Source organism: Ursus americanus, chromosome 13 (genome assembly GCF_024610735.1).
Source record: "Ursus americanus isolate L20-20 chromosome 13, mUrsAme1.1.p, whole genome shotgun sequence".
NCBI classification, from domain to species: Eukaryota; Metazoa; Chordata; class Mammalia; order Carnivora; family Ursidae; genus Ursus; species Ursus americanus.
Window position 1 is genome coordinate 13369084 of NC_142139.1, and position 26915 is coordinate 13395998.

Consider the following 26915-nt stretch of genomic DNA (forward strand, 5'->3'; position numbering starts at 1 on the left):
ATTCTATTTATCTTTCAAAACTCAACTCCATGCTTAACTGGTTTTTAATTTCTGCTGTTATCTTTATTATTTCCTTCCTTCTGCTTGCTTTGGGCTTATTTTGCTCCTCTTTTTCTAGGTTTGGTTTTTTGTTTTGTTTTGTTTTTTGAGAAAGAGAGAGAATGTATGTGTACATGCGTGCTAGCCAGGGGGTGGGTGATGAAGGGCAGAGGAAGAGGGAGAGAGAGAATCTTAAGCAGCCTCCATGCTCAGTGCAGAGCCCCCCTCGGGGCTTGATCTCAGGACCCTGGGGTCATGACCTGAGCTGAAACCAAGAGTTGAACACAGCTGACTGAGCTACCCAGGTGCCCCCTTTTTCTGTTTTTAAGGTAGCTTAGGTTATTCATTTGAGACTTTTTCTTTTTTTTTAAACGTATGCATTTAGTGCTATAAATGTCCCTTTCAGCACTGCATTAACTGTGTCTCATAAATTTTGACATGCTTTATTTTTATTTTCATTCAGATCAATAATTTTTTTTATTTCCCTTGAGACTTCCTCTTTGACCCATGGATTATCTACAAGTATGTTGTTTAGTTTCCAAATATTTAGAGATTTTCCTATTATCTTTCTGTTACTGATTTCTAATGTGATTCCATTGTAACCAGAAATCATATTCTGTACCGTTTTAACTCTTTTAAATTTGTTGAGGTTTATTTTATGGCCCAGGATATGGTCTACCTTGGTATATGTTCCATGAGTACTTGAAAAGAGTGTGCATTCTGTTGTTGTTCAGTAGAATCTAATTCTGTAAATGTCAATTAGATCTTCCTGGTTAATGGTATTATTGAGTCCTTTTATAACCTTGCTGATTTTCTGTCTGTTGTTCTATTGTTTATTGAGAGAGGGATGTTGAAGTCTCCAACTGTAACTGTCGATTTATCTATTTCTCCTTTCTGTTCTTTAATTCTTTTTGTGGTTGCTCTTGTTGTTTGGTGCATACACATTTAGAATTTCTAGGTCTTCTTGGTGGATTGATATTTTAATCATTGTATAATGCTTTTTCTGTCTCTGGTAATTGTCTTTGCTCTGAAGTCTAGTTTATTTGATTTTAATATGACCACTCCTGATCGCCATTAATATTTGCTTGATATATCTTTTTCCATCCTGTTACTTTCTTTCTTTTGTTTTTTAAATATTTATTTATTTATTTATTTGAGAGCGAGCGCGAGAGAGAGAGCGTGTGTGCAAGTGGGGGGAGAGGCAGAGGGAGAGGGCAAGAGAGAATCCCAAGCAGACTCCCCACTGAGCACAGAGCCTGACAGAGGGCCCAATCTCATGACCCTCAGATCATGACCTGAGCCAGAAAATCAAGAGTCAGATGCTTAACAGACTGAGCCACCCAGGTGGCCATCCATCCTGTTACTGTCAACTTGCTTATATTGTTCAACTCACTTATTTGAAGTGAGTTTCTTATAGACAGCATATAGTTGGATCATGTTTTTTAATCTAATCTGCAGCCTTTGTCCTTTAATTGATATATTTAGAGCATTTATATTTAATGTGATTATTGATGTGTTAGGGCTTAGCTCTATCATTTTATTTTTTGTTTTCTGTTTGTTGTATCTGTTTTTCATTTCTCTTTTCTTTTTCCTATTTTTCTATGGATTACTTGAACATTTTTAATATTTCTATTTCTATTTATCTACAGTGATTTCAAGTCCATCTGTAATAGCTTTTTTGGTAGTTGCTCTAAGAATTACATTTTATATGCATAACTTACCAAAGTCTACTGATGTCATCACTTTATCAATTCAAGTGAAGTATAGAAAACTTACCTACCTTCATATCCCTTTATCCTCCTGTTTATAATACAATTGTCTTAACTATTTCTTCTACATATATTTATAATTATATGAGAGAGTGTTATAGTTTTTGCTTCTAACATCAAACATAATTTAGGAAACTCAAGAGGAGAAAGGAAGCTTATTGTATTTACCCACACTGTTGCTCACTGTATTCTTTCTTTGCTCCATATTTTATTGTTTCCCTCTGTTTAAAGAACTTCTCTTAGCTTTTTGCTATGGTCTGAATGTTTGTGTCCCCACCAAATTCATATACTGAAATCCTAATGCCTCTGTGATGGTATTAAGAGATGGAATCTTTGGAGATGATTATGTCATGACAGTCAAGTCCTTGTGAAAGAGATTAATGCCCTTAAAAAAGAGGTCCAAGAGAGCTATCTTGTCCCTTGCACCATGTGAGAACACAGAAAGAAATCAGCAATCTGCAACCCAGAAGGGGGCTTTCACCAGAACCCTAACCATGCTGGCACTTAGTTCTCAGATTTCCAGACTCCAGAACTATGAGAAATAAATATCTGTTGTTTAGAAGTCACTGGTCTTTGGTATTTTGTTATAGTTGCTTGAACCATTGTTTTAGGATGGGTCTCCAGGAAAAAAACTCTCCTAGTTTCCCTTCATCTGAAGATATCTCAAATTCTCCTTCATTTCCAGTGGATATTTTCAATGGGTATCAGATTCTGAGTTGACAATTTTTTTCTTTCTGTAACCTTGTGCCACTTTCTCCTGGTTTTCATGGTTTCTGGTGAGAAATTCACTGTCATTCTCATTTTTTTTTTCCCTCCCTAGAGGAAAGTTGTCATTTTTCTCTGGCTGCTTTCAAGGTTTTTCATCTTTAATTTTTAGAGGTTTATAATACGTCTTGTGAAATTCTATTGCCTTATCTTGTATAAGACACTCTTAGCTTCTTGAATCTGTAGATTTAGCTTTCTTGCCTAATTCGGGGAGTTTTTAACCATTTTTTTTAAGATTTATTTATATATTTGAGAGAGTGAGAGAGAGAGAGAGAGAGAGAGAGAGAGCATGAGAGGGGGGAGGGGAAGGGTCAGAAGGAGAAGCAGACTCCCTGCCAAGCAGGGAGCCTGATGTAGGGCTCAATCCTGGGACTCCAGGATCATGACCTGAGCTGAAGGCAGACGTTTAACTGACTGAGCCTCCCAGGCACCCTGACCATTATTTCTTTCAGTACTTTCCCAGCCCCACTTCCTTCTCCTCTCCTGGGACTTCAGTGCAAGTAGAAGTGCAGGTTCCCCACTTGGTCCCCATTGAAACTTGAGCCAAAGAGCTCTTAATTACTGATGGGGGTGGTGGTAGTTTGAAATCCCAACATGGTCTCCACTAACACTGCTGGGAGGGAGGGTCGTTACTGGCCAAAGGGGATGAAAGTCCCAGCTTCTTCCTTGGCTTTTCTGATACTACCCCTGTGTGAATATTGGGGCACCTTGCTACAGCCTCAGAAGGGTAAAATTCTGGGCTCCTCACTTGGACTTTGTTGCTATGGGTAGGGCCCGGTTTTTCCTTTGGTATTTTGCTGAAGTAGAGTGGCTATTGTCTAAAAGTTTTCTGTTTTTCTAGGCTGCTCCTTTCCTAGTCTTTTGGGTAATGGTAACAGTCTTTTGTTAGGGCTTTTTTTTTTTTGTCTGCACTTGTTGGTGTGTCTGGGTTACTAGCATCTTAGCCCCAAGTCTGGGATTTATGAAGCTAAAAGAAAACCCAGAGAATTCACCACCACATTGTTCCTTGAGTCCTGAGATTCTTACCTAGTTGCCTTCTTCTCTTCACCTTTCAGAGTCTTCTTATGTTTGTTTTATAAATAATGTCCAGGATTTATAGTTGAATTTAGTAAAGTATAGGGAAAGTATATCTACTCTATCTTCCCAGAGGCAGAGGTCTTAATATTATAATTTTTATGATTAGTGAAGCTTCTCTCCATGTAACATCAAAATATGTAAACATATTGATTTTTTTCCAAAGCAAAATAAGGAGAAAATTCAAGTAATTCTGTTATTTCATCCCTAACACCTCCAAAAGCCTCATTATTAGGGTTAATTTGTCACATCATCAAAGAATTTTGCCCCAATCAATCAGAATAATGAATTATTTATTTTACAAATGGCCCAATTTTTCTTCCTCTGCATTTTCTAGCAGTCTACAGTAGCAAGAGAATTCTGTGGGTTACACAAAAATATATTCTTGATTAAAGGAGGAAATAGAAGAGTTTCAACTCTTTTCAATTTTAAAAAAGTCCTTCAGTACAAGAAATAGAAAATAACAGTCATTTACTGGACATCTCCTATATTTAAGGCATGGGGGTCACAAAGACTAAAATATATTTTAAAAAAATGCAAACCATTAAATAAGTAGAATGGAATCAAGTAATTGTGATTCAGTGCTATGGGGGGATATGAAAAAGGCATGAATAATTATGCATGGGGATTTAGTGTAGGGATTCACAGAAATAGCATTAAGCTGGATTGGGAATGATTTGTTCATTCAATAGTTACCACCTGCCTACTTTAAACTAGGCTTCTTGATGGTGGCTGCAGAATGAATGGTATTTTGACAGAGACAGGGATTGGAGTGGCACAGATGGAAGGGTAGGCACTCGAGCAATAGGGATAGCTTAAACACACAAAAATGTGGGGTGCCAAACAGAACTTATTAAAACTATAAGCAGTGTTGTTTGAAAACTCATTAAATTTGGAAACACTAAATTATACTAGTAGTGTCATTAGCTAATTTTCATTCACTGTTTCTATGTGCCAGGTACCATAGCTAAGTGATTTATATGAAGCATTTTATTTAATCCTCATATCAAGCATATTCGGTAGGTGTTACCCAAACTTTAGAGATGAGGAGCCTCAGGCTTAGAAAAATAAGTAACATATCTATAATCATACAGTTGGAAAGTGAGGGAGCTAGTATTCAACCCAAAGCAGTCTGAGTAATGGGTCTCTATCTTACCCACCACACTAGCAGATAGCAGGCAATAAATTATGGAATTTAGCAAAGCATTTAAAAATGCTTACCTTGGGGTTTTCATGCACATGAATGTTGTTTTACAGATGTAGATGGCATGCACCTGGGCAAAAAAGTCAGCATCCCCAGAGACATCATGTTGGAAGAATTATCCCATCTCAGTAACCGTGGCGCCAGACTATTTAAGATGCGACAAAGAAGATCTGATAAATACACATTTGAAAATTTCCAGTATGAATCTAAAGCACAAATAAATGTAGGTATAACTTGGTTATGTGGTATCTAAACAAACAGGCAGCATTTCTAGGTGTATATGTATCACTAGATTCCCAAACAAGTGTTCTACATATTTATTCGACATATTTTTTCTGTTGATTCTGTTAGACTTTTTTTAATGAAAATAAATTGTTTAGATGAATAAACAAAAAACGTATTATGTATGTTATGAGTATCTTTTTAGTTCAGTAGGGTCATTGCAAACCCACAAATTTGGCACTGAAAAGCTGGTCTGCTCTGCTAAGAGGAGGGAGAGGGAGTGGAGATTGGAAGAACTAAAAGTTTCCATGGTCTTATCTCTACTAGTTAAATGTTTGGGATGGGAACACTTCCAAAGCACACAGCACTCCACAAAGTAAGCATACGCATTTTATTGACTGAATACATCCCAGCACTGAAACGTGCCTGAGAACTACAGACATAGTTGAGCTTCTCTCAACTCAAAGCATTTATTCCACATCGTGTAGGGAAGTCTGATTTTTATTAACAACAAAACCAAGGTGGACAAAACTCTTTAGACAAAAGTTTTCCTCAGTTGAAAGATAATAAACAAATGAACAAGTAACTACATTATATTTTACATATTGCATTGATACTATATTCTTTTAAACTGTCATGTCGAGAGATTGTCAAGGAAGAAGTGTGTAGTAGGAAAACAACTAGCTTTGGGGAATTAGCTTTAAAAATAAAATACCAAGCATGAAGAATCAAAAAGGAATAAAGCATTGGTTCTAAATTTGACGAGGGGGTGGAGACTACAATAAAGTTAAGTTTTATTTACTGAGGGTTTCTTCCTATACCTGTGGGAAACCTGTAAGTTTACTTGTGAATTTAAACCCAAACATTTGCCAGCTGCCATCACGAATAAGTTGTTTTGAATGGACATCTCACTTCTTTGCAACAAACAGACTAGTTTCACTAAGATCTTTTATCATAATTACTAAAATACATTACAGAACTAACATCCACGCCCACAAACACTAAAATGTTAGTTTTCAAAATGTCTGCTTCTCTGGTTAACAATAAATATGAGGGACAACTTAAGTGAAATAATTTTTTTCACATTAATAAGCCTCCTTCAACATCCATAGATAAAGTCTAGTTACAACTATGAATTCAATTAGACATCAAATCTTACTGAACTATAGTATTTACATTTGCGAGGGATGACTTTTCACTTGAAGTCATGGATAAATATAATGTTATGGTACCCTATAATTTTGTCTAATATCTACTTATCAGAAAACGTCTGTAGCTAATACAGTGTGAGCCTAAAATAATCCCTATCCCAGTTGATGGGGTCTAATTATATAATCATATTCTTTTAATAATATTAGACAACAAGGAGTAGTATAAAATAAGGTGGCTTAAGGAAATTCTTTGAGAACATATATACAAGTCTAGACATCTGATACTTACATCTCCAAGTCTATGCTTTAACTACAGTTTCGGAGGAAGAGACAATGAGTTTTTAAATGTCTTTATGGACACAACATATTCCCTCCTCACCAGTATCTCAGATTATTGGCACTAGCCTGTGGCCAAATGTTCTGATTATTCCTAAAATGTAAGAATATGCCTTGGTAGTTTTTCAGTATTCCTAGAAAGTTGAACACTAAAAAAACAAAATAGTCCAAAACAGGCATATTAAAATAAACAATTAAATGCTGATAAGTAACTTAGAGCAATAAACTATAATGTATGCCATGAACTAGTATGTCATTGAGTTATATAACATACTCTGAAGTCTGATGAAATCTACTCTCTAGAAATGAGGAAAGTAGTGTTCTAGGAAGTATATTAATTTGTCTTAAGCAACTCTATAATAAAGAAGATCGAAACCCAGCTCTCAGAATTCTAGAATTCTTAGTACTGACACTTATCATGGTGTAATCAAAGGAAACTGGGCCAGAAACCAGAAGACCAGCGTTCCGTCCCAGCTGCCCTACAAGCCATGCAATTTGGAGTCAATTTAAAAATTTCTTTGCTTTCCTGGACCTGTTTTCTCATTTAGAAAATTAGGAAATGTACTCAAATGTTCTCTAAAGTGCCTTCTTTAATGATCTGTGTTTAATTCTAAAAATGACCTGTATAATAAATCATTGAGAAAATAGTAAGCCACATTATACAATGATATATTTGCTATATCAAGGCATTAGATTGCAACTTGGAGCAAGCCTTGTTAATATGATAGGAATTTTAAAAACAATGTTAGGTTCAGGTCTATTTCCATTCATTTATTTACACTTTTGGCAAATATTTATTAAATGCCTACTGTGTTCTAGATACAATGCTGGGAGCTCAAAGATAAGTAAATACAGCTTTTGTGTAGTGAAGGGGAAACAAAGTAACATTGAAAGATGGAAAACAACTATTACTTAGTCTATTTCTTGAATCATCTTTATATAATTTATATCACATTTTCCTAATTTATTGACTACATTTTCTGAAATGAACTTCTACTGCTTCCCTCAAGCTATACTGTCAAAATAATTATTTAACTCTATATACATTTCTTATTTTATTATAATGTTTAGGACATCATTAGATGCAAATATAAACTAACTCCCAGGTAATTTAATGCCATTTGTCCAAATATTAAGTATCATTTTAAAAATTAAAAAAATAAGGTCAGCTTTGGTCTTATTCCACTGCTGAGAAACTGGCAAATTCAAGCCACACAAACCTTATGACAAAGATAATAACAGGAAATGTGCTTTCTGAATAAGAAATGAAGATACACTGCTTGCTACACAAGCCAATTTTGAATCCCTAGTTCATGAATTGATCAAATTCTTTTTTTTAACCTTTTTTTTTTTTTTAAGTAGGCTCCATACTCAGTGTGGAGCCTAATGCAGGGCTTGAGCTCATGACCCTGAGATCAAGACCTGGGCTGAGATTAAGAATTGGACTCTTAACTGACTGAGCCACTAACTAATGAAATTCTTACACCAATAGGCAAAAAATGAAATGAATGAAGAAAATGAGCATTTAAGGAAAAATAAAATAGAAGAATAATTCATCATAATTATCTTCTATACATCACTATAAAATGATATTGAGGAAAACAATCCACATTTTATAATAAAGACTACATATATATTTGGTAACTATGGACTTTTTGAAATCCTTCAAAATCTTAAATAATACTGAGGAAAGGGGAAATATACTATAAAAAGTAATTCTGAAATAAGACTAAATATACTGAGATTCTCAAAATGTATTTTGTGCAAAAAAATAACTTCTGTGTATTTGGCACAGTTTAAGAACAGTTTTTTTTTAATCCTTTTATTTCTATTGATATTTCAACAGAAATCATGTAAGAGACACTATCCATGAGTTTATACCTTCTATGTTTATAACATGTAAGATGCTGCTTTAGTTTTATTTTGTTTAGGGTCAACTTAACTGAAATAAAAAGAAACACATTTTCATTTATCTTTTCAACTTTTCGTGAAAGAAATCACATATGATGGAACTTTTTAAGTAATTTAAGCCTTAAAGTAATTTAAGGCTTATGTCATAATTAAAGTGTTTCTACCCAACTATTATTAGGCTTTATTTGTATACTTAACAATGACAATAGAGGTACTGGGTGTCTCCTGATAATTAATGACTAGCTAGAAAGAGTTGATTGTCCTGTTCACTAATTCCCAGGAAAAAGTCTCCAAAGAAAGTCAGTATTACAATTCTTAAATTACCGTAGATAGAATGATTTGTAAATTTAGGTGAAATGAATTTCATGGACACATTTCAGGAACTTAGAAAAAGAATTCTAGATGCATGATATTCCTATATCCATCTCAACTGGCTTTTTATTTATAATTTAACATTTTAAGAGGTGGTGTAGGTTCAGAGTGAGAAAAGATACTAATCTAGTCAAGTATATTTAACACTTAAGATAATAGCTACATTCAAAATGCTAAATACTAATGTTTCTGAGTACAGCATTACACCAGTCTTTAGAAATTGTTCCTTAGTGCCTATGGAATAAAATATAAACTCTTCTGCCCAGTAATCAAACCCTATGCTCACCTAATAAACATTACCTCTCATGCCTTTTTGCACCTTTCCATAAGCCAGCTCACCATTGCTAACATGTGTCATATTCATTTCCGTAGCAGCTTTACCCATGGTGCTGCAAAGAATAAGGTGAATTTTGTAAAAAGCACCTGGAGAGTTGCTGTGGGTGGGTAAAGACTGAAAACAAGGATAAACTTTGCTTAAGTATTAAATGCAAAATTATTTTTCACCATATCATTTTATAAATAAATGCAGAAGTGAAAAAGCATCTAAAACTATTTTCTACTTATGTCACACAGAGAAAAGTCAAAATTGGTTTTTATTTGCTGTGGTCTTCACTAAATTTTTCTTTTTAAAGTTAAAAAAATTGACCTTATGTACTTCTTAGATAGATTGGCTTCTTTTTAAAACATACATATTTTGGGATACCTGGGTGGCTCAGTTGGTTAAGCATCTGCCTTCAGTTCAGGTCATGATCGCAGGGTCCCCGGATTGAGCCCCACCTTGGGCTCTGCTCAGCGGGGAGAATGCTTCTCCCTCTCCCTCTGCCTGTTGCTCCCCCCACTTGTGCTCTCTCTATCTCTCTCTCTCTTTTTTTCTGTGTCAAATAAATAAATAAAATCTTTAAAAAAATAAAATACACATATTTCTCATATATAATTAAAATAATTCTTTATTATAAAGATAAGGCCTAGCCATACTTTTGAGGACATCACCTATTACAATGCTTTTTTCTCTGTTAAAATGCAAATTGACTGTTTTTAAAAGTGCTATATTATTGTCTTAGAATAAATCCTAAATTATAATAGTAAAACAAATTCACCTAAAACTTAAAAGATAAATATCTCTATTAAGCATTTTAGTTCCTAGAAATCCCAAATTCTTCCTGTTACAAATCTATGCAGATTCAAGTATAAATATTTTTATACACAACTGGTGTTCAAATTTCAGATTAAATTTTAAAACAAGACAAAGAGTATAATTAAATAAACAAAATAGTAAGGTAACAATAAGCCAAATATTTGGCCAGTATGCTTTATAATAGTAGATTAGTAAAGACTTAAAAGTGAAATAGGTTCACCTTTAGAGGGACTTTGTGAATAGTCCATTAAATAATTGATAGAAAGGCCTAGACACTACCTGGCACATAGTAAGGTTCAATTAATTATTATTAATTGGAGTGTTATCATAAAACATATCTTAGGTTAAGATCAGTAAAAGTTCTCATTCTATAGTTCAACCAATTATATATAAATTATTGAGGCCCCAAGAAACAAGGAAGTGGAACTGTACTTAAATTTGAAATATACCAATGGAGTTTTGCAAATATGGTATCTCCATATTAGTATGTCTAATATTTTTGAGTTTTCAGCAGAGTTTACTTTTGATCACATACAGTACAACACTGCCATGCAGAATGGAAAGTTGGATGGAAGTAACTTGGAAGGTGGCTCACAACAGGCTCCATTTACCCCTCCCAACACCCCGGATCCACGAAGTCCCCCAAATCCAGAAAACATTGCACCAGGTAACTATTTCCTTAGAAACACTAAATAAACAATAAGTAAAATCAATAGAATGAAACTGCTGTGCACTTAAATGTATGACTCAGGTCATTTGGATGCTTCAGTAAGTGGTATCTAAATGACATGGCTTTACTCATTATATATTTTGTGGTTAAGTTCAAGATAAATATGAAGATTTAGATCTAAGGAGTCATGTAAAACATTTACTGTGTCCTTTCAGATGGTTCATTGTATTTGTTGGTAATCATCTGTTATATTAAAAATTGAGTCACTTGTAATTACATTGAAATTCTATTTGTATAAGACTGTATGAAGTGCTATATATTGTCTTCTTTAATTTCAAAATAACTCTGATATATTTTTTACAATTCTCATTTTACAAATTAAGAAGCTGAGGTCATAAATGGCTATAAACTCATACTGACTGATCAAGAATTAAATCCAGATACCAAATTACAGATGCCTCATGAAAGTGACCTTGTGGAGATTACTATCATTATTCTCTGCTTCCTTAAAGGACTTTAAATGCAATTCTTCAAGATTGCATATTTGTTTATTATCTTAAAAGAGAGATCCTCATCTAGTCAGTATATGTTATTCAGAAATAGTGTTAGATTTTGAAATATTAAATCTGTCACAAGAATTATCTATTTAGACAATACCTTTTCAAAACAACTGACAAGTACTTTCAAGTATTTCCCCAAGAGTAATGTACAAAGTAGATTTTTTAAAGGTCAGTGACATGATCCAGTTTTCCAGTTAGAAAGATCACTCAGGCAGCAGTGTGGAGGGTCTGGTGTGGGGGTGGGGTTGGGGCTAAAGGATGAGTATGAAGGTTATTGTGAAAGCCCAGGCAAGAAGTGGTCAAACCCTGAATGAAGGCAGTTGTAACAGAAATGAAGAGGAAAGAGGGAATTTTCCAGAGCAAGATTTCCCAATGTTGTGCTTGCAAATCCCTTGCCTGAGATTTGTAAGCCATACTTGAGACTCACTGAAGCCAAATCTCTCAAGGGAAGAATCCATTATCCACACTTTAAATAAGTGCCAAAAGTGACTCAGAAACAAAGTTTGAGAGCCACTATTTCAGCAATCCGTAAGAAGTAGAGCCGGTAATAGTGATTTGCTGTGGGAAGGAGAGGAAGTTTAGGATAATGCTTCTGTCTTGGTCATCTGAGAATAGTGCTGGCATTCACTAAGATAACCAATATAGAAGAAGCAGCAAGTAGAGAATGGCTACATAGAGGTCTAGGCAGATTATTAAGGGTGCCAGGGAATATTCGTTTGGACAAATATAATGGGTGTTTGAACAGAAGGGCCTGGAGATTAAAAAAAAAAAAAAAGAATCATCAACATGTAGGTAACAATTAAAACCACGAATATAAATGGAATTTTCTAGGCAGAATGTACAGTATAAGAAAAGAGCTTTGAGTAACTAAGTGGCAAGCAGAAAAAAGAAGTCTATCGGAAGAGACTACCATGAGATACTAGAGGCAATCAAAAGAAAATTAAATTACTGCAAACAAATGACCGCCTAGAGGTGGCATTATCAGCAAGGTATTTTGGAAATCTCTTTAGTGTAAAGAAAGGATAGGCATGATTGGACAGGAGAAAATAGAAAACATTTTAGAGAAGAGAAAGGGCATCAGAAAAACCTAAAAGTAAGAGTGATCAGATAGTAAAAGGTTTTGATATCATGGAAAAAAGAATTATGCAAAGGACACAATGAGGCAGTAAGGTGGTGTAGATGAAGAGTACACAGCGGCCTTTGAATGCTTGAAGAATGTCACTTGATGCATGTGAAAATGGTTTATAAAGTTGATGCCAGAAATTTGTGTGATTTTTAAATGGCACTTACAAAAAATTTCCAGCTCCCGGAAGAAGTTGAGGAAGTGAGACCAGAAACAGAAAAGTTAGGTAAGAAATCTTTAGGAACAAAATAAACATAGGATGGGCACATCAGGGAGTAAGATTGGGGCCTGACTAAGGCAACGGAAGCAGCTTACCTCACCACTTTGAAGTTCAAACGGTTTTCAGATCGCTCAGCAATTTAAGATAGACAAGACTTAAATATTACCTCTAGTGAATCATCTCCCAAAGCAGGGAGATTTTGCCTTCACTGCTCCTTCCCCAGCACCTAGATCACAGCAGACACTCAATATATATTTTTAACTTAATTCGTGCACTGTGGTATCTAAAGCCTACTATAAATTAATGTAAGGGAAACAATTTTTCACAATTAAATAGTTTCACTGAACAAATACATGCTAAAATAATCAAGGAAGAAGTAACTGTATGATTTGGTATAATAAAACATTGAGAAAAGTGGTTTCTTTGGAAGATTCCATAAGTTTAAAGGGGTTAAAAATGTCTTACAGTTTCAGACTACTCTTTTCTGAGAGATCATAGAAAGGACGCATTCTTCATAAATTCACCCCCACTTGAAAAATTAAACATGGTAAAATGTTAGGTGGAGTTCAGTAACTCCTAGGCCTCAGGATTATTTATTCTTGCTATATTTTTCCTAAGGTTATTCTGGACCACTGAAGGAAATTCCTCCTGAGAAGTTCAACACCACGGCTGTCCCGAAGTACTATCAGTCGCCCTGGGAACAGGCCATTAGCGGTGATCCAGAGCTTTTAGAGGCTTTATACCCTAAATTTTTCAAGCCTGAAGGAAAGGTAGAACTGCCTGATTACAGGAGCTTTAACAGGTAATCCAATTATCCTGGGTGACTCTGCTGGCATGTAAAACCGAGGATTTTATATCATGGTATGGAGAACTGAATTCTCTGGTAGAAAAAGTTTTCTTTTAAGAATAGACTCAAAATAGCCATATAGGATAACTCTTTAGGGTAGGCAAGGACTGATTTTTGCAATATTACTAATATGGCAAACCTTGTTTTTTTTTTTAGTACAAAAATGAAGGAAATGATTCAGAAACTATCACTGTTAAAACATCAAGATTATCTCCCACATTATTAAATCTTTTTAAAAACATTTTTATTAGGGATGCCTGGGTGGCTCAGTCAGTTGAGTATCTGTCTTCCGCTCGGGTCATGATCCCAGAGTCCTGGGATCAAGTCCCGCATTGGGTGCCCTGCTTAGTGGGGAGCCTGCTTCTCCCTCCGCCTGCCACTCTCCGCTGCCTGTGCTTTCTCTCTCTCTCTCATTCTGATAGATAAATAAATAAATAAATAAATAAAATCTTTTTAAAAAACCAACATTTTAATTAAAAAATTTTATTAAAAAGTTTTTTTTAATTAGTAATAATTTCTCATTCAAAGGTTGATATTAGTTTTTCTGTGTTGATTCAAACAACAGTGCTATTCAAGATTTTCAGAAATAATTTACATATACGACTATGAGAATAACTGTGTAATTCTAGGCTCCAACTTATATTTTTTAAACCAGATTAAAGGTAATTTAAGAATTTGTGGCCAGACTCCAGTATATGTATAAACCAAAACTTACGCTACTAAAATTATTGCCAAATAATATCGGCATGATAGTATTCACAATAGATATCTATTTCTCTGTTATCCAATTTTAATAATTTCCATGGATGTTTTAGCTATATTTTTAATGGTCTCATAATCCATTCTTTAATCATTTGATTTTCATTTTAGAGTAAAGTATTTTTAGTATGCGGGTGGCTGGGTGAATCAGGCAGTTGAATGTCCTATTCTTGACTTCGGCTCAGGGAATGATCTCAGGGTGGTGAGACCCAGCCCGGTTTCAGGCTTCTGCCGAGCATGGAGCCTGCTCAAGATTCTCTGTCTCTCCTTCTGCCCCTTCCTGTCCCTCCCCCCAATATCCACTCACACACTCTCTCTCTTTCTCAAATAAATAAATAAATAAAATAAAACTATCTGCAGTATGCTGTTTTGTACCCACAGAAAATTTATAGGCTGCTTAATGACTATTCATTTAAAAAATAATAAATTAAGGAGTAAGTCTTTGAGTTACAAAAGAATACCACAAAGCCTGCATGTAAACAGTGATCTTCTTCAGTACTTTTAAAATTCTTGCACTATTAGAATGTTAGTTTTCACACATTACTATAGTAGTGGTATTAATATTATGCCTATTATTAATAATAGATCTACTAGGATTACACTTTATGCTATTATTAATTAGTAATGCTAATAGTATTAGTACTACATCTTGCATAAATGAGGTGTACCACAGAACTTAAGGTGGGTTTGAGGAGTGTCTGGGAAAGCAGATTAGAGGGCCATTCTAATCAATGATATAACTTTTTTCCAAAATGAGAGTGTAGAAAATTATAAAAAGTAAAACACTAAGGGAAAATGGAAAATAATGGAATACTTGAGGCTTGTTTTTGAGATTAATGCTTTAGAGATGCTGTGTGACTTCTTGTGTATCTTGTGGCTTTCCTAGACCATGCCTGCTGAGCAGCTTGCTTCCAGTTTTACAAACACACTGGTATATTTGTGTTGGCTATAACAGATGCCTATTGTTTGTATAAATACCAAGTGAGTGCTATTTCAGTGAGAGAGAGAGAGAGAAAGAGAAGTTAACCTGTTAATACTTCTCCTTTACTTAAGAAAATTTTATTTCTTTTTGTATACACATCAATATATAAATAAAAACTTCAGAGCTTAACATTAATCAATATTAGTCTATTCTTAGATTTTTTATGAATGTAATTTGATATAAGTCAATGTACCTTTCATTATTATAATGTGTACAAATGTCATTTCATACAGATATATCAATATTTTAGTCATTGTCACTGATTTTAAATAAGCACTGATCAATTTTTAAATAAAATTTGAGTATGGTTGACACATGATGTTACATGAGTTCCAGGTGTAGAACATAGTGTTTCAACCATGTTATACATTATGCTGTGCTCACAATTATAGCTACCATCTGTCACCATACAATACTATAATACTATTGACTATATTCCTTATGCTATACTTGTATACACATGACATTCATTCTATAACTAGAAGCCTGTATCTCCTGCTCTCCTTCACCCATTTTGCCCATGCTCCCAAATGCCCTCCCCTCCGGCAACCATCAGTTTGTTCTCTGTATTTGTAAGTCTGATTCTGCTTTTTGTTTGTTTGTTCATTCATATGTTTTGTTTTTTTAGATTCCACATATAAGTGAAATCATATGGTATTTTTCTCTGGTATATTTCACTTAACATAAGTGAAATATAAGTGAAATTCACTTTAGGTCCATCCATGTTGTTGAAAATGACAAGATCTCATCCTTTTTTTATGGCTGAGTAGTGTTCTATTGTGTATATTCCAATGGAATATATATCACATCTTCTTTATCCATGTATCTATTGAGGGATACTTGGGCTGCTTCCATATCTTGGCTATTGTAAATAATGCTGCAATATTCTTAGATTCTTTATCATTGTTAAATAACAGATGGACACAAAGTATGATGATACGTAGGCAATCCCAAACAGGTAGCTTTAAGAGTCTTTTTGCCCTTAAAGTATATGTAACTGGCTACACAAAATTTGAGGCCTTGTCTGTTGCATACATTGTACTGAAAGCCTCCTTAACAAACAAACAGTATAACCATATCTTTGCCTTGAATGCTTGCTAAATAAATGAGTCTATAAAAAGTTACATAGATAGGAAATGGAAATCCATTTCCAGCTATGGAAGACTAGTTTATATTAGAACAACTTCACAAAAATAACTAGAAAAGCAAGTTATTATAAAGTGTTGGAAAAGCTATCAAGGAAGTAAGGACTTAAGGGCCAAGCTAGACGTGAGGGAAATTTAGAGATGTGAACCCAACATTTGGTACCACTTTTCCCCATTAAGGCATTTGCTGATTTATTGGCAACAACTAATAAGAAGCAGAGAAAGTAAGCAAAATTTTCAATAATCTTGAATCTGGGAAGGCCAAAAATAGGAATATAGGGTCTGCCAGGAGGAGAGGCCCAAATATTACAAGCTTTTAGTTGGGATTCCTACAGGCTACACCACTGGAATAAAGGTGAACAAGTAATAGATCATCTTTCATGAAAATAAATGCTGATCCTACTCAACGCAATCCTAGGTTGGATAAAAATCACCTCTTTTATGTCAAACTGCCTGCCATGGACAAAAGTAAATCATCTCTGGAAGGAAGAGAACATCATTTAGAGACTCAAATTATTTCTACAATTTTTGATACACAATGCTCATCACTCAATTAAAAATTGCCAAGCATACTATGAGACGAGACCAAATGACTAAAAATAAAGAGAAAAAATAATAAAAGAAACAGACACACAAAAGATCAAATTATTGGAATGTTGGCTACTCCAAAATAATTGTGTGAAATATGTTCAAGAAAATAGATAACAAGATGAAAAATTTCAGCAGATTGGAAATATTTTTTAAGAAAGATTCAAAGGTAGGGGCACCTGGGGGGCTCAGTCAGTTAAACATCTGCCTTTAGCTCAGGTCATGATCTCAGGGTCCTGGGATTGAGCCCCATGTCAGGCTTCCTGCTCAGTGGGGATCTGCCTCTCCCTCTCCCTCTGCCCCTTGTCCCCCGCTCACGCCCTCTCGGTCAAATAAATAAATAAAATCTTTTTTTAAAAAAAGAATTAAATGGAAATCGTACAAAAGTGAAAAATATACAGACAACTTGGAGATATTGTGGGTTCAGTTCTAGACCACTGTAATGAAACAAATATCACAATAAAGTGAGTCAAACAAATTTTCTGGTTTCCCAGTGCATAAAAAAAGTTAAATTTACACAAAACTGTAGAATATTAAGCATGCAATAGCATTATGTCTAAAACAACATGTACTACCTTAATTAAAATACACTTTACTGATAAAAAATGCTAACTATCATCTGAGCTTTCAGCAAGTCAGAATCACTGACCATAGATCACCATAACAAATTTAATAATTATGAAAAGTTTGAAATACTGTGAGAATTATGAAAACGTGACACAGAAACATGAAGTGAACAAATGCTGTTGGAAAATGGTGCCAATACACTTTCTTGACACAGGGTTGCCACAAACCTTCAGTTTGTAAAAAATGCAACATCTGCAAAGCTCAGTAAAGTGAAGCACGATAAAATGAGGTATGCATGTAATAACTGAAATTAAGAAGTCAAAGGATTAAGTGGTTGGATCCATATAAAATTTACAGGACATACAAAGTACAGAGAAACATGTTAAAAATACCAAGGGAATGTAATCAGTAAAATTCAGTCTGTGGGAAACTCCACAGGACAAATGATCCAGTATTTTCAATAAATAAATGCAAGGAAGAGATTAAAGGTGAAAACTCCATAATGTAAAAATGTTTTAGAAGAAATTTTAAAGGACAGACAAAACTAAACCATACTATTTAGAGATACAGAACTGGGCTATTAACATATAATGAAAGGGTTTTTTTGTATTTTATAAAATGATATTATCACAAAAGTCAAAATATTGACTACATCTAGGGTCCGGAGAGGGCTGGGATTGAGCAGGGCCATGTTTAGGGCTTCTGGAGGAACTCTTAACATGCGTAGTAGTTACAAGGTTGTTCACTTTATAAGCTATTGTCCATTTTCATCAGGCTTCCTGTATTTCTATTACATTTCATGATAAAAATATTTTTAAAAATTAAATAGATTTCATGGCAGATTAAACACAGCTGAAGAGAGGATTCACAAACCGATATGAAAAATGATCAAACTAAAGCAGAAAGGAAAAAAAGGATTCAAAAAGCAGTAAAATGGCAAAAGATGTGCCTGGGACAGTAATAAAAAATGACAATATATGTGTGTGAGTAGAGTCTCATGAGGGAATAAGAGAGAAAATTAGCCAGAAGCAATATCTGAGGAGTTAATAGCTAAGAATTTTTCAAAATTGACAAAAGATATCAAGGTTCAGGTTCAAGAAGTCCTACGCAGCCCAGGAAGGGTAATGTTAAGTAGACCACACCAAGGCACATGACTGGAAATCTGCTGAAAACCAAAGACAATAAGAAAATCTTAAAGCCAGGGAATAAAAGACAACTATCTTAAAAGGGTAAAAATAAGACAACTGGAATTTATAAAAGACAATGGAATAACACCTTTAAAAATGAAATAAATAACAGTCAGTCTTTAATTCTATACCCAGTGAAAATATTCTTTAAAGGTAAAAGTAAAAATGAAAACATACTTACACACTTTTGACAAAAAAGTTGTTTTTTGACCGCTGCTAGACAATAGAACAGTAATAAACAAAAAGTATAAGTATAGGAAAGGAAAAATAAAACCATCTTTATTCACAAATGGCAGGATTATGTCCAATGAAATTCTAAGCAGAGGTTAGTGATTAGAATTAGTAAATAAATTTAGTGCAATCACAGAGTATAAGGTCAACATAAAAATTAATGATATTTTTATATACTAACAACAAATAATTAGAAAATAAATAATAATAATCAAGTTTTACCTCATGATTTGTATATTTTTTAATGTATCTTATACTTCAATTAAATTTAAGAATCACATAGGCAAAATAATCTCAATAGGCACCTCAGCCATTATAAGTTAGATGTGATACAAGCCATTCTTTGAATTAGTCTAGAACACATTCCAATAATTTAAAAAAGAGGTTAAAATAATTTCCAGGTATAAATTGGGCTAATATCTTTCCTGCTGTAATTATTTAATGGGATTTTATTTTATTTTATCAAACTATTCAAGATTACGAGAAAATGATTTTACCAGAAATTCAGTTTTTCACACAACTATCATATGTTTTAAAAATAAAATGTAATAGGAAATATCATTACCCTTCTGTTGCAAAAATAATTCAATTTTACTATATTAAGACTTACTTCTAATATATCTTTTTTTTCACTTTTGCAAAAATAAATGAAAGCAACAGAGAGGGAAATAAGCAGTTTCCAAATATTCCCAAAGTCCTTTGCAAAGAGTAAAATAATATTCTTATTATATGTACTTATTGGATATTGGTTAATAAAGCATATAAGGGTAAGATATAGTCTAACTGCATTCAGTGATGATAACGACTGGAAAAGAATTGGCTCCCAAGTCTAATCATATATTCAAAATGGCCCATGGTTTAATACAACTTTGTATTCTTGTACTCATTTTGCGTTTATTTAAATATTATGCTTTGTCAAATAATACTATGTTCAGCCCTTATAACATGTGAGGAAAAATAATCTAGGAGCACGTTTTCCAGTTCTGCTTCGAAAAGCTGTATGACTTTATGTCACTTAACCTCTCCTTATATTGGTTTTCTCATCTGTATATAATCATGATTATCTAAGTGACTTTAAATGTATTACATACATTATCTACTTAGTAGAAAATTTATTTTAATTTCCACATAACCATTTTACATAATTCTTTACCTTATAGAATAATCAGTAATTATTATGGGCATATTATATGTCCAGCACTACTAGTTTTAACAAATGCAATCCCATTACTGATCAATCAAAATAATCAAGAAAGCATCTATTAACTGAGAATCTGAGTGAAACACGCTTCTTACTCATTACATAGATGACAGGTGTAAAAATAATCTTCAGATCTATGTTTGAAGAATTTATGTTGTGGGAATTACAGAGATGCACAGTTATCTTTTAATAGAATATTCCAAATCTTTTAGTGGATATTTTTGCTTCACTGACTTTGAGTAAAACTTGACACTGTTTTCAGAGATCTTAAGACTCTTACAAATAATCTCTCACTTTGAATGTTTAACATCTCTGTTAATGGACTTTATTTTGTGTGCTGAGGGCAAAAAACATTCAAACAAACAGGATATAGTCTCTACGGTGCCAAAGAAAAGAAAACTGCTTTTCAAACAACAACCTTTCACTGGATCAGTGGTAGGAGGTAGGAGATGGGTGATGGAATGGAAGGGAATGTTTTCATTTAGAAGAGAAGAAAATGACCTACAAATTGGAGGGAGAAACAAAACTGAAGTGGACAAAATGGCAAAAAGTCATGCACTAAACGACAAATTCAAATATTAGATTTCAGTGGCAGAAAAACATTTCTTCTTTGAGTTAATTTAGGAAAAATACATGAGTAAAATTCATTTTTGAAATTACTAGGTACAAGGTTAATTGGCCAAATTCAGCCTGTCTCTAGAAATGTTGAACTCCAGCCTCTTGTATCCATGGATAACCATATATTCTTGAACTCCTACAAGTGTGTGTGAGGCCTGTGCAATTGTGTAGGATGCCCACGCTTTGAAGGGCTATCTTGGTTTTCAATGCTTTGCTGTTTTTACCTTGAAATTCTTAACAATTTTTTTTAACAAGGAGCCCCATGTTTTCATTTGGGGCCTACAAATTACATGGCTGGTCTTAATCCAGGCTCCAAGCTTAGGAAGTGGTTACTGACCAACCAGGCAGACTAAGGTGTTTTTTACCCTAAGCTTCTCTGCATGGAGGACACTCTTCCCTTGGAGCAACTATCTTATTCAATGATGTGTTGTTTTTTTCCTCATGTTTCACTCTCTACTTATCTGTAAGATCTACTGCAATCTTTCCGTCTTTGAATTCTTAGCGCATAGCAAGGTGTTTAGACATAATAAGCCATCAGTAATTTGCTACATGAATAAATGACTGAATCAACAAATGCACAAACTATTGATATACAACAGACATCTTCCAAAATGATTAAATATTGTCTTGGACATCTTGGACATCCAAGAATAAGTTTTACTTATGTACTGAATCAACTCTGAGCAATAAAGACTCTTCAATTCACTAAATCGAATGACAAAATGTGGACATTGAATCAGCTAGTTGCATCATGAATGGGACAGCAACCTGGTTTGACACAGTCCATTCAGGCTGACATTCCTAAACATTTAGACACAGTCCAAGTAGGCTGACATTCCTAAACACACTGCTCTGCTTAGTAAGTGATCTCAGAAGGTCCCATATTCCCCAAGAATTAGCTCGTGGGTGTGTGGTATAGAGTAGTGACTAGAAAAACAGGCCTCCCTTGAGTCAGGCTGACTGGGTTTAAATCCTAGTTCTACAACTTAATAGGTGGGTGACTTTGGGCAAGTCATTCAACTTAGCTGTGTCTTTATCATCTATTAAATAGGAATATAAGCAGAACCAATTTATAAGGTTGTGAGGATTTAATGAAAAAAATCATGTAAAGCCTTTGTATTCAAAGTATGATCCATAGACCAGTAGCACTAGTATTACCTGGGAACTGGTTAGAAATGTGGAATCTCAGGACACACACTAGACTGACTGAATTAGTGTCTGCTCTTTAATAAGATCCCAGTGTGATTCTACCGATAGTTTGTGAATCATGTAAAAAAGGGTCTGGTATATTAGTACCTAGTCAATGAATAATAGCTTTAATCGTTACTATGACTTCTGAAGTTTAATAATCGTAAAGGATCTGAATGATAATCTAAGTTCTTCAAGTTCTTTTCTAAACTGATCTCTCAGGGTGCCTGGGTGGTACAGTCGGTTAAGCGTCTGCCTTCAGCTCAGATCATGATCCCAGTGTCCAGGGACTGAGCTCCGCATTTAGCTCTCTGCTCAGTGGGGAACCTTCTTCTCCCTCTCCTCCCTGCTCATGCTCTCTTGATATCTCTCTCTCTCAAGTAAATAAATGAAATCTTTAATAAAAATAAAAAATAAACTGATCTCTCTTACAAGCAGAGTAATGGTTTTAGGCCCTGGATGTGAAAATCTATACTGATATGATTGCTAAGTACTATCTCGGACTGAGGTTACTGCACCAATCAATGACCTGTTATTATACATATCTTCCACAGCAATTTGGGGAAAATATCACCAGGTCAGTCATCCTGAAAACAGATGCAACAGAAAATAAAACATACTGCTCTTCAGAGAGGAGCAAATGAGAGGAAGACAAGAAAATTATGGGAAATAAGACAGAGGTTCTATAACGTGATACCATGTACCATCTCTTCAGCCATTGTTGAGATCCTCTATCCACTCTGTGGATGTTACCTTCACTGAGGCTTTTAGTGTCTGGCTCACTGTCTTCCTCCCCAGGACGATTCCTGTCATACTTCTCGGTAGCTTCACTATCCACATATGATTTATCCACATATCCACGTATCCACATATGAACTCTCCACCCTTTTAAGTCTTTGTCTCATTTTAAGGATCGCTTTCTCAATCCCACCTCAGCCACTCTTGGCTTTTCTTAAAGTTTGTCATTACTGATACCTGTGTTGCCTTCAAAAATCTCAATTTTAAGCACTCCCCCATCACATTGTATCTTTACTTTTCATTTATTCTTTTCTTCAACAATACTTCAGCTGCACATGTCAAAGCCATCCCATATTTCAAAGTCCATCAGTCACTGTCTCCTTACTTAGTCAGACTCCATGGTCTCTTAATATTGTCACACAGATTAAGATATTCAAGATGATCACAGGGTGACTGAGCTACAAAGAAAATCAGATCTCTTCCAGGCTTTAAAATAATCTCCATAATATTGGACAGTCCCTATAGTCTTCCCATTGTCCAAATTGTCCAATGTGTATGAGGATCTTCTAGGTACAATGCATTACACAAGTATATTGTAATGAGTTACAAAGATATATCAGAGAGAATTCCAGTCCTCCTGGAGTACAGTTTGGCAATAATAATAACAATAACAAGGCAGATATATCAATGGATGTAATGGAAGATCAGAGAGTGTCCTCCTGGAGTACAGTTTGGCAATAATAATAATAATAATAATAATAACAAGGCAGATATATCAATGGATGTAATGGAAGATAGGAAATGAGGTTACAGGGGAAGTAAAAATAGAGTCCATGGAAACCTAGAGGAGCAAGACCTACTTCTGGCTGTGGGAGATCAAGGAAAGCTTCAAGAAGAAAGCTACATATGCTACTTAAATAACATACTTAGAACTGAAAGAACGTAAAGGTGATTTAGAAGTGCAAATTAGAACTTAACGTTATAACCTAAAGGAGACTTAGAAATGTAGTGTCAGAGTACTCCAACAGAGAAAAAAAGAGTATGACTAAAGGTAGGAGAGTATAAAGGAGAAGAGTAAGCACTGCATTCAATTTGGCTAGAATGAAGGGGGCATAAAAAGAACAGGGCAAACAGACATAATGGGCCTTCCCACTGGGATGTCAAAATTGTTTTCTACTCACACACCAAAACTGTTCCTCTCTGTCTTCCAACAGCCAGTTGCTAAAACTCTAAACGTACAACTATCCTTGATTTCTATATTTCTTTGACAATTTTTATCCATTTATCAGAAAATCCTGTTGACTCTACTCCCAAAACCCATCCTGAAACCACTCACTTCTTTCCATCTTCATGGAAAACACCTGAAATCCAAGCCGCCATCATTTCTCACTTGAATTGCCACAGTATCTTCTCTCCTTCCACTCTTGTCCTCTTATAATCTATTCACAGAGCAAAAGCCAGCCAGAGTAATCTTTACAAAAATTTAATCGGATTACACTACTCCCTGCTTAACATTTTACAGTGCCGCCCTTCACACTCGGAATAAAATTCATGTTCCTTACTTGGACAAAGTCCCATACAATCCACCTCTCTGTCCTCTCTTCTCTCTACCAACCTTTACCTACTTGTCTACCAACATAAGCCTTCTTTCTTTTCCTGAACATATCAACAATATCTCTGCCTTAGATTCTTTGCATTACCTACTCCCTATGCCTGAAATACTGATGTGTTTCAGCTGTACTGCCAATGGCTAACTTCTTACCATCATGTGACAGTTTAAAAGTCATCTTTTCAGGGGTGCCTGGGTGGCGCAGTCATTAAGCGTCTGCCTTCGGCTCAGGGAGTGATCCTGGCGTTCTGGCATCGAGCCCCACATCAGGCTCCTCTGCTAGGAGCCTGCTTCTTCCTCTCCCACTCCCCCCGCTTGTGTTCCCTCTCTCGCTGGCTGTCTCTGTCAAATAAATAAATAAAATTAAAAAAAAAAAAAAAAGAAAAGTCATCTCTTCAGAGAAGTCTTCTCCGGCTATCTAGTCATTCATTTATGCCCTAGAAAATTATACTTCTTTAATTTTCTGCATAGCTCTCATTACTATCGGAAGTATTGTCTATATGTTTATTTTTTTTATTGTCTGTCTTCTTCATTAGAGCATAAGTGCTTGGGGTGCCTGGGTGGCTCAGTCGGCTAGGCCTCTAGCTGTTGATTTCAGCTCAGGTCATGATCTTAGGGTTGTGAGGTTGAGCCCCATGTCAGTGTGGAGTCTGCTTAAGATTCTCTCCCTCTCCTTCTGCCCTTCCCCCCCCCCGCATGCATGCATGCTTTCTCGCTCTTAAAAAAAAAAAAAAAAGAATATTAAGAGCTCAAACTTTGACTCCATTGTTCACTGTTACATCCCTAACACTTAGAAATGCCTGGTGCTGAATGAATAAATAAATTAATGGCTAAATCAAAGGAAGCTGGAATGTTATTTGGGGCCTTGAATTCCAAGATAAGAAGGTGGACTTTATTCAAAAGAAAAATAGAATTTTGAGGTTACTGAGGTGGAGATAGAAAGATGCAAAAGACACACTTCTTGCCTTCAAAGAGTTTATAATTCACAAATTATACCAAACCATATTATGAAAAAACAAACTCAGACCAAATCATATTATGAAAAAAAAAAGCTAACAAGCCAAAGTACTATATCATAAGCATCAAATGACTGACATAACAATGCATGCTATAGGAATTTGGCTAAAGAACAGTGAGGAGGCTGGGATAATTGAGAGGAAGCTGGAACTTAAAGGCCACAAGACATACACAGGTGGACAGAAGGCAGGGAGGAAATATCTAAGCAGGGGAAGCATTGTTAGCAAAGACACAAAGGCAAGAAATGTTTTCAACGAGCTCAGGGTATAGAATAGATTAGCTTAGTCCCAAACTAAGAGTACCTACAAAGGGACTTTATACCAATGTATTAACAAATATCTGTTTTATCATATCATAGTACTTAATTAAAAATATTTGCCTCAGAGATCGAAAACTGAAAATTGTACTAAGAATATAACAACATACCCATAGAATCACAAATTAAATTGTTTTCTATTTTCTGGCAAATGAATTTGAAAATTAATTAATATATTCTTTTTCTTTTCACTTCCCACAGAGTTGCCACCCCATTTGGAGGTTTTGAAAAAGCATCAAAAATGGTTAAATTCAAGGTTCCAGATTTTGATCTACTACTTCTAACAGATCCCAGATTTATGGCTTTTGCCAATCCTCTTTCTGGCAGACGGTCCTTTAATAGGACTCCAAAGGGATGGATATCTGAGAATGTTCCTATAGTGATAACAACTGAGCCTACAGAGGACACCACTGTACCAGAAACCGAAGACCTATGAAAAGAAAGTTGTATATGCCACAAAACCCTCTAATCATAAATGTTGCTGTTTTATTACTCTACTTACTGGCAAAGCCTCTTACACTCTTCATTAGTAGCAATAATTAATAGCAATTTAGCAATTTTCCTTTTATCACATTTAAATTCAATCTCAGATCAAATGCTAATAAACAATTCAAAATCTTGTTTTAAAAACTTTCAACTCACTTGTCTTTATTCATAATTTTGTTTTCACCTGGTCTAAACAATCCAGCCTTCTCTGATAAAGTCCAGGAAAGTAACTGACAACAAAAGGTTTCAACTTCTTTTCCTTTAATATGAGCTATTTTTGAATAAGTTTTTCAAGTAGAATCGAATTAAAGTACAGTGCAAGATATTTAGACTCATCTGGAGTTTTCTTTAAGGGATGAAAGCTATGGAAGCCAATGAACAAACATAATTGATGGAGAAAAGTGTCGTAAAGGTTTCCTTTCTGGTGACCAGGATAAAACAGCATGTCTGGATAAAGCCTTCTCATTAGTCATTCTTAGAATTTCTAAACTGCTTTGTATGTTTTGACCGGCTTTGAATCACTAGGTAACTATTCCCGATGACATTCTCCAAAGTTCAGTTGGGTTACTATATTCATTTAGTATTAAGTCAAGCAGACAGAGAGACAATGACTCAACGAACATCCTACTCATCTTAATGGTCAGGGTGTACTTGGAATTCAAGCTCCATAAATCCCAAAGCTCTGCGTTGATTAGGTTCAACTTTATGTATGCATTTTTAGAGGAGTAAAAACAAATAAAATATATGCTAATATACATATAAATAAAATATATATACATGAAAGAGAGATGTATAATTTGAATTAGCAGTTTTTTTCCTGAATCTTTAAATTCTACTTAGTCCTTAAATACTAGAGAGTATATACTACAAAATACATACAAAAAC

At 34.7% G+C, this 26915-nt stretch overlaps 1 protein-coding gene across 2 annotated transcripts in view; it reads left to right on the forward strand.

Annotated features, from left to right (window-relative positions):
• The window catches only part of MYOZ2 (myozenin 2), a 37917-nt gene extending 11736 nt beyond the window's left edge, over window positions 1–26181 (forward strand). For both annotated transcript variants that reach the window (XM_045799074.2, XM_087866423.1), the window contains exons 3-6: window positions 4905–5074; window positions 10516–10645; window positions 13170–13353; window positions 25746–26181. In XM_045799074.2, the coding sequence (XP_045655030.1) occupies window positions 4905–5074; window positions 10516–10645; window positions 13170–13353; window positions 25746–25980 (719 nt within the window). In that variant the 3' untranslated portion in view covers window positions 25981–26181. The remainder of the gene's footprint in view (window positions 1–4904; window positions 5075–10515; window positions 10646–13169; window positions 13354–25745) is intronic.
• Window positions 26182–26915: the final 734 nt, after the last annotated feature.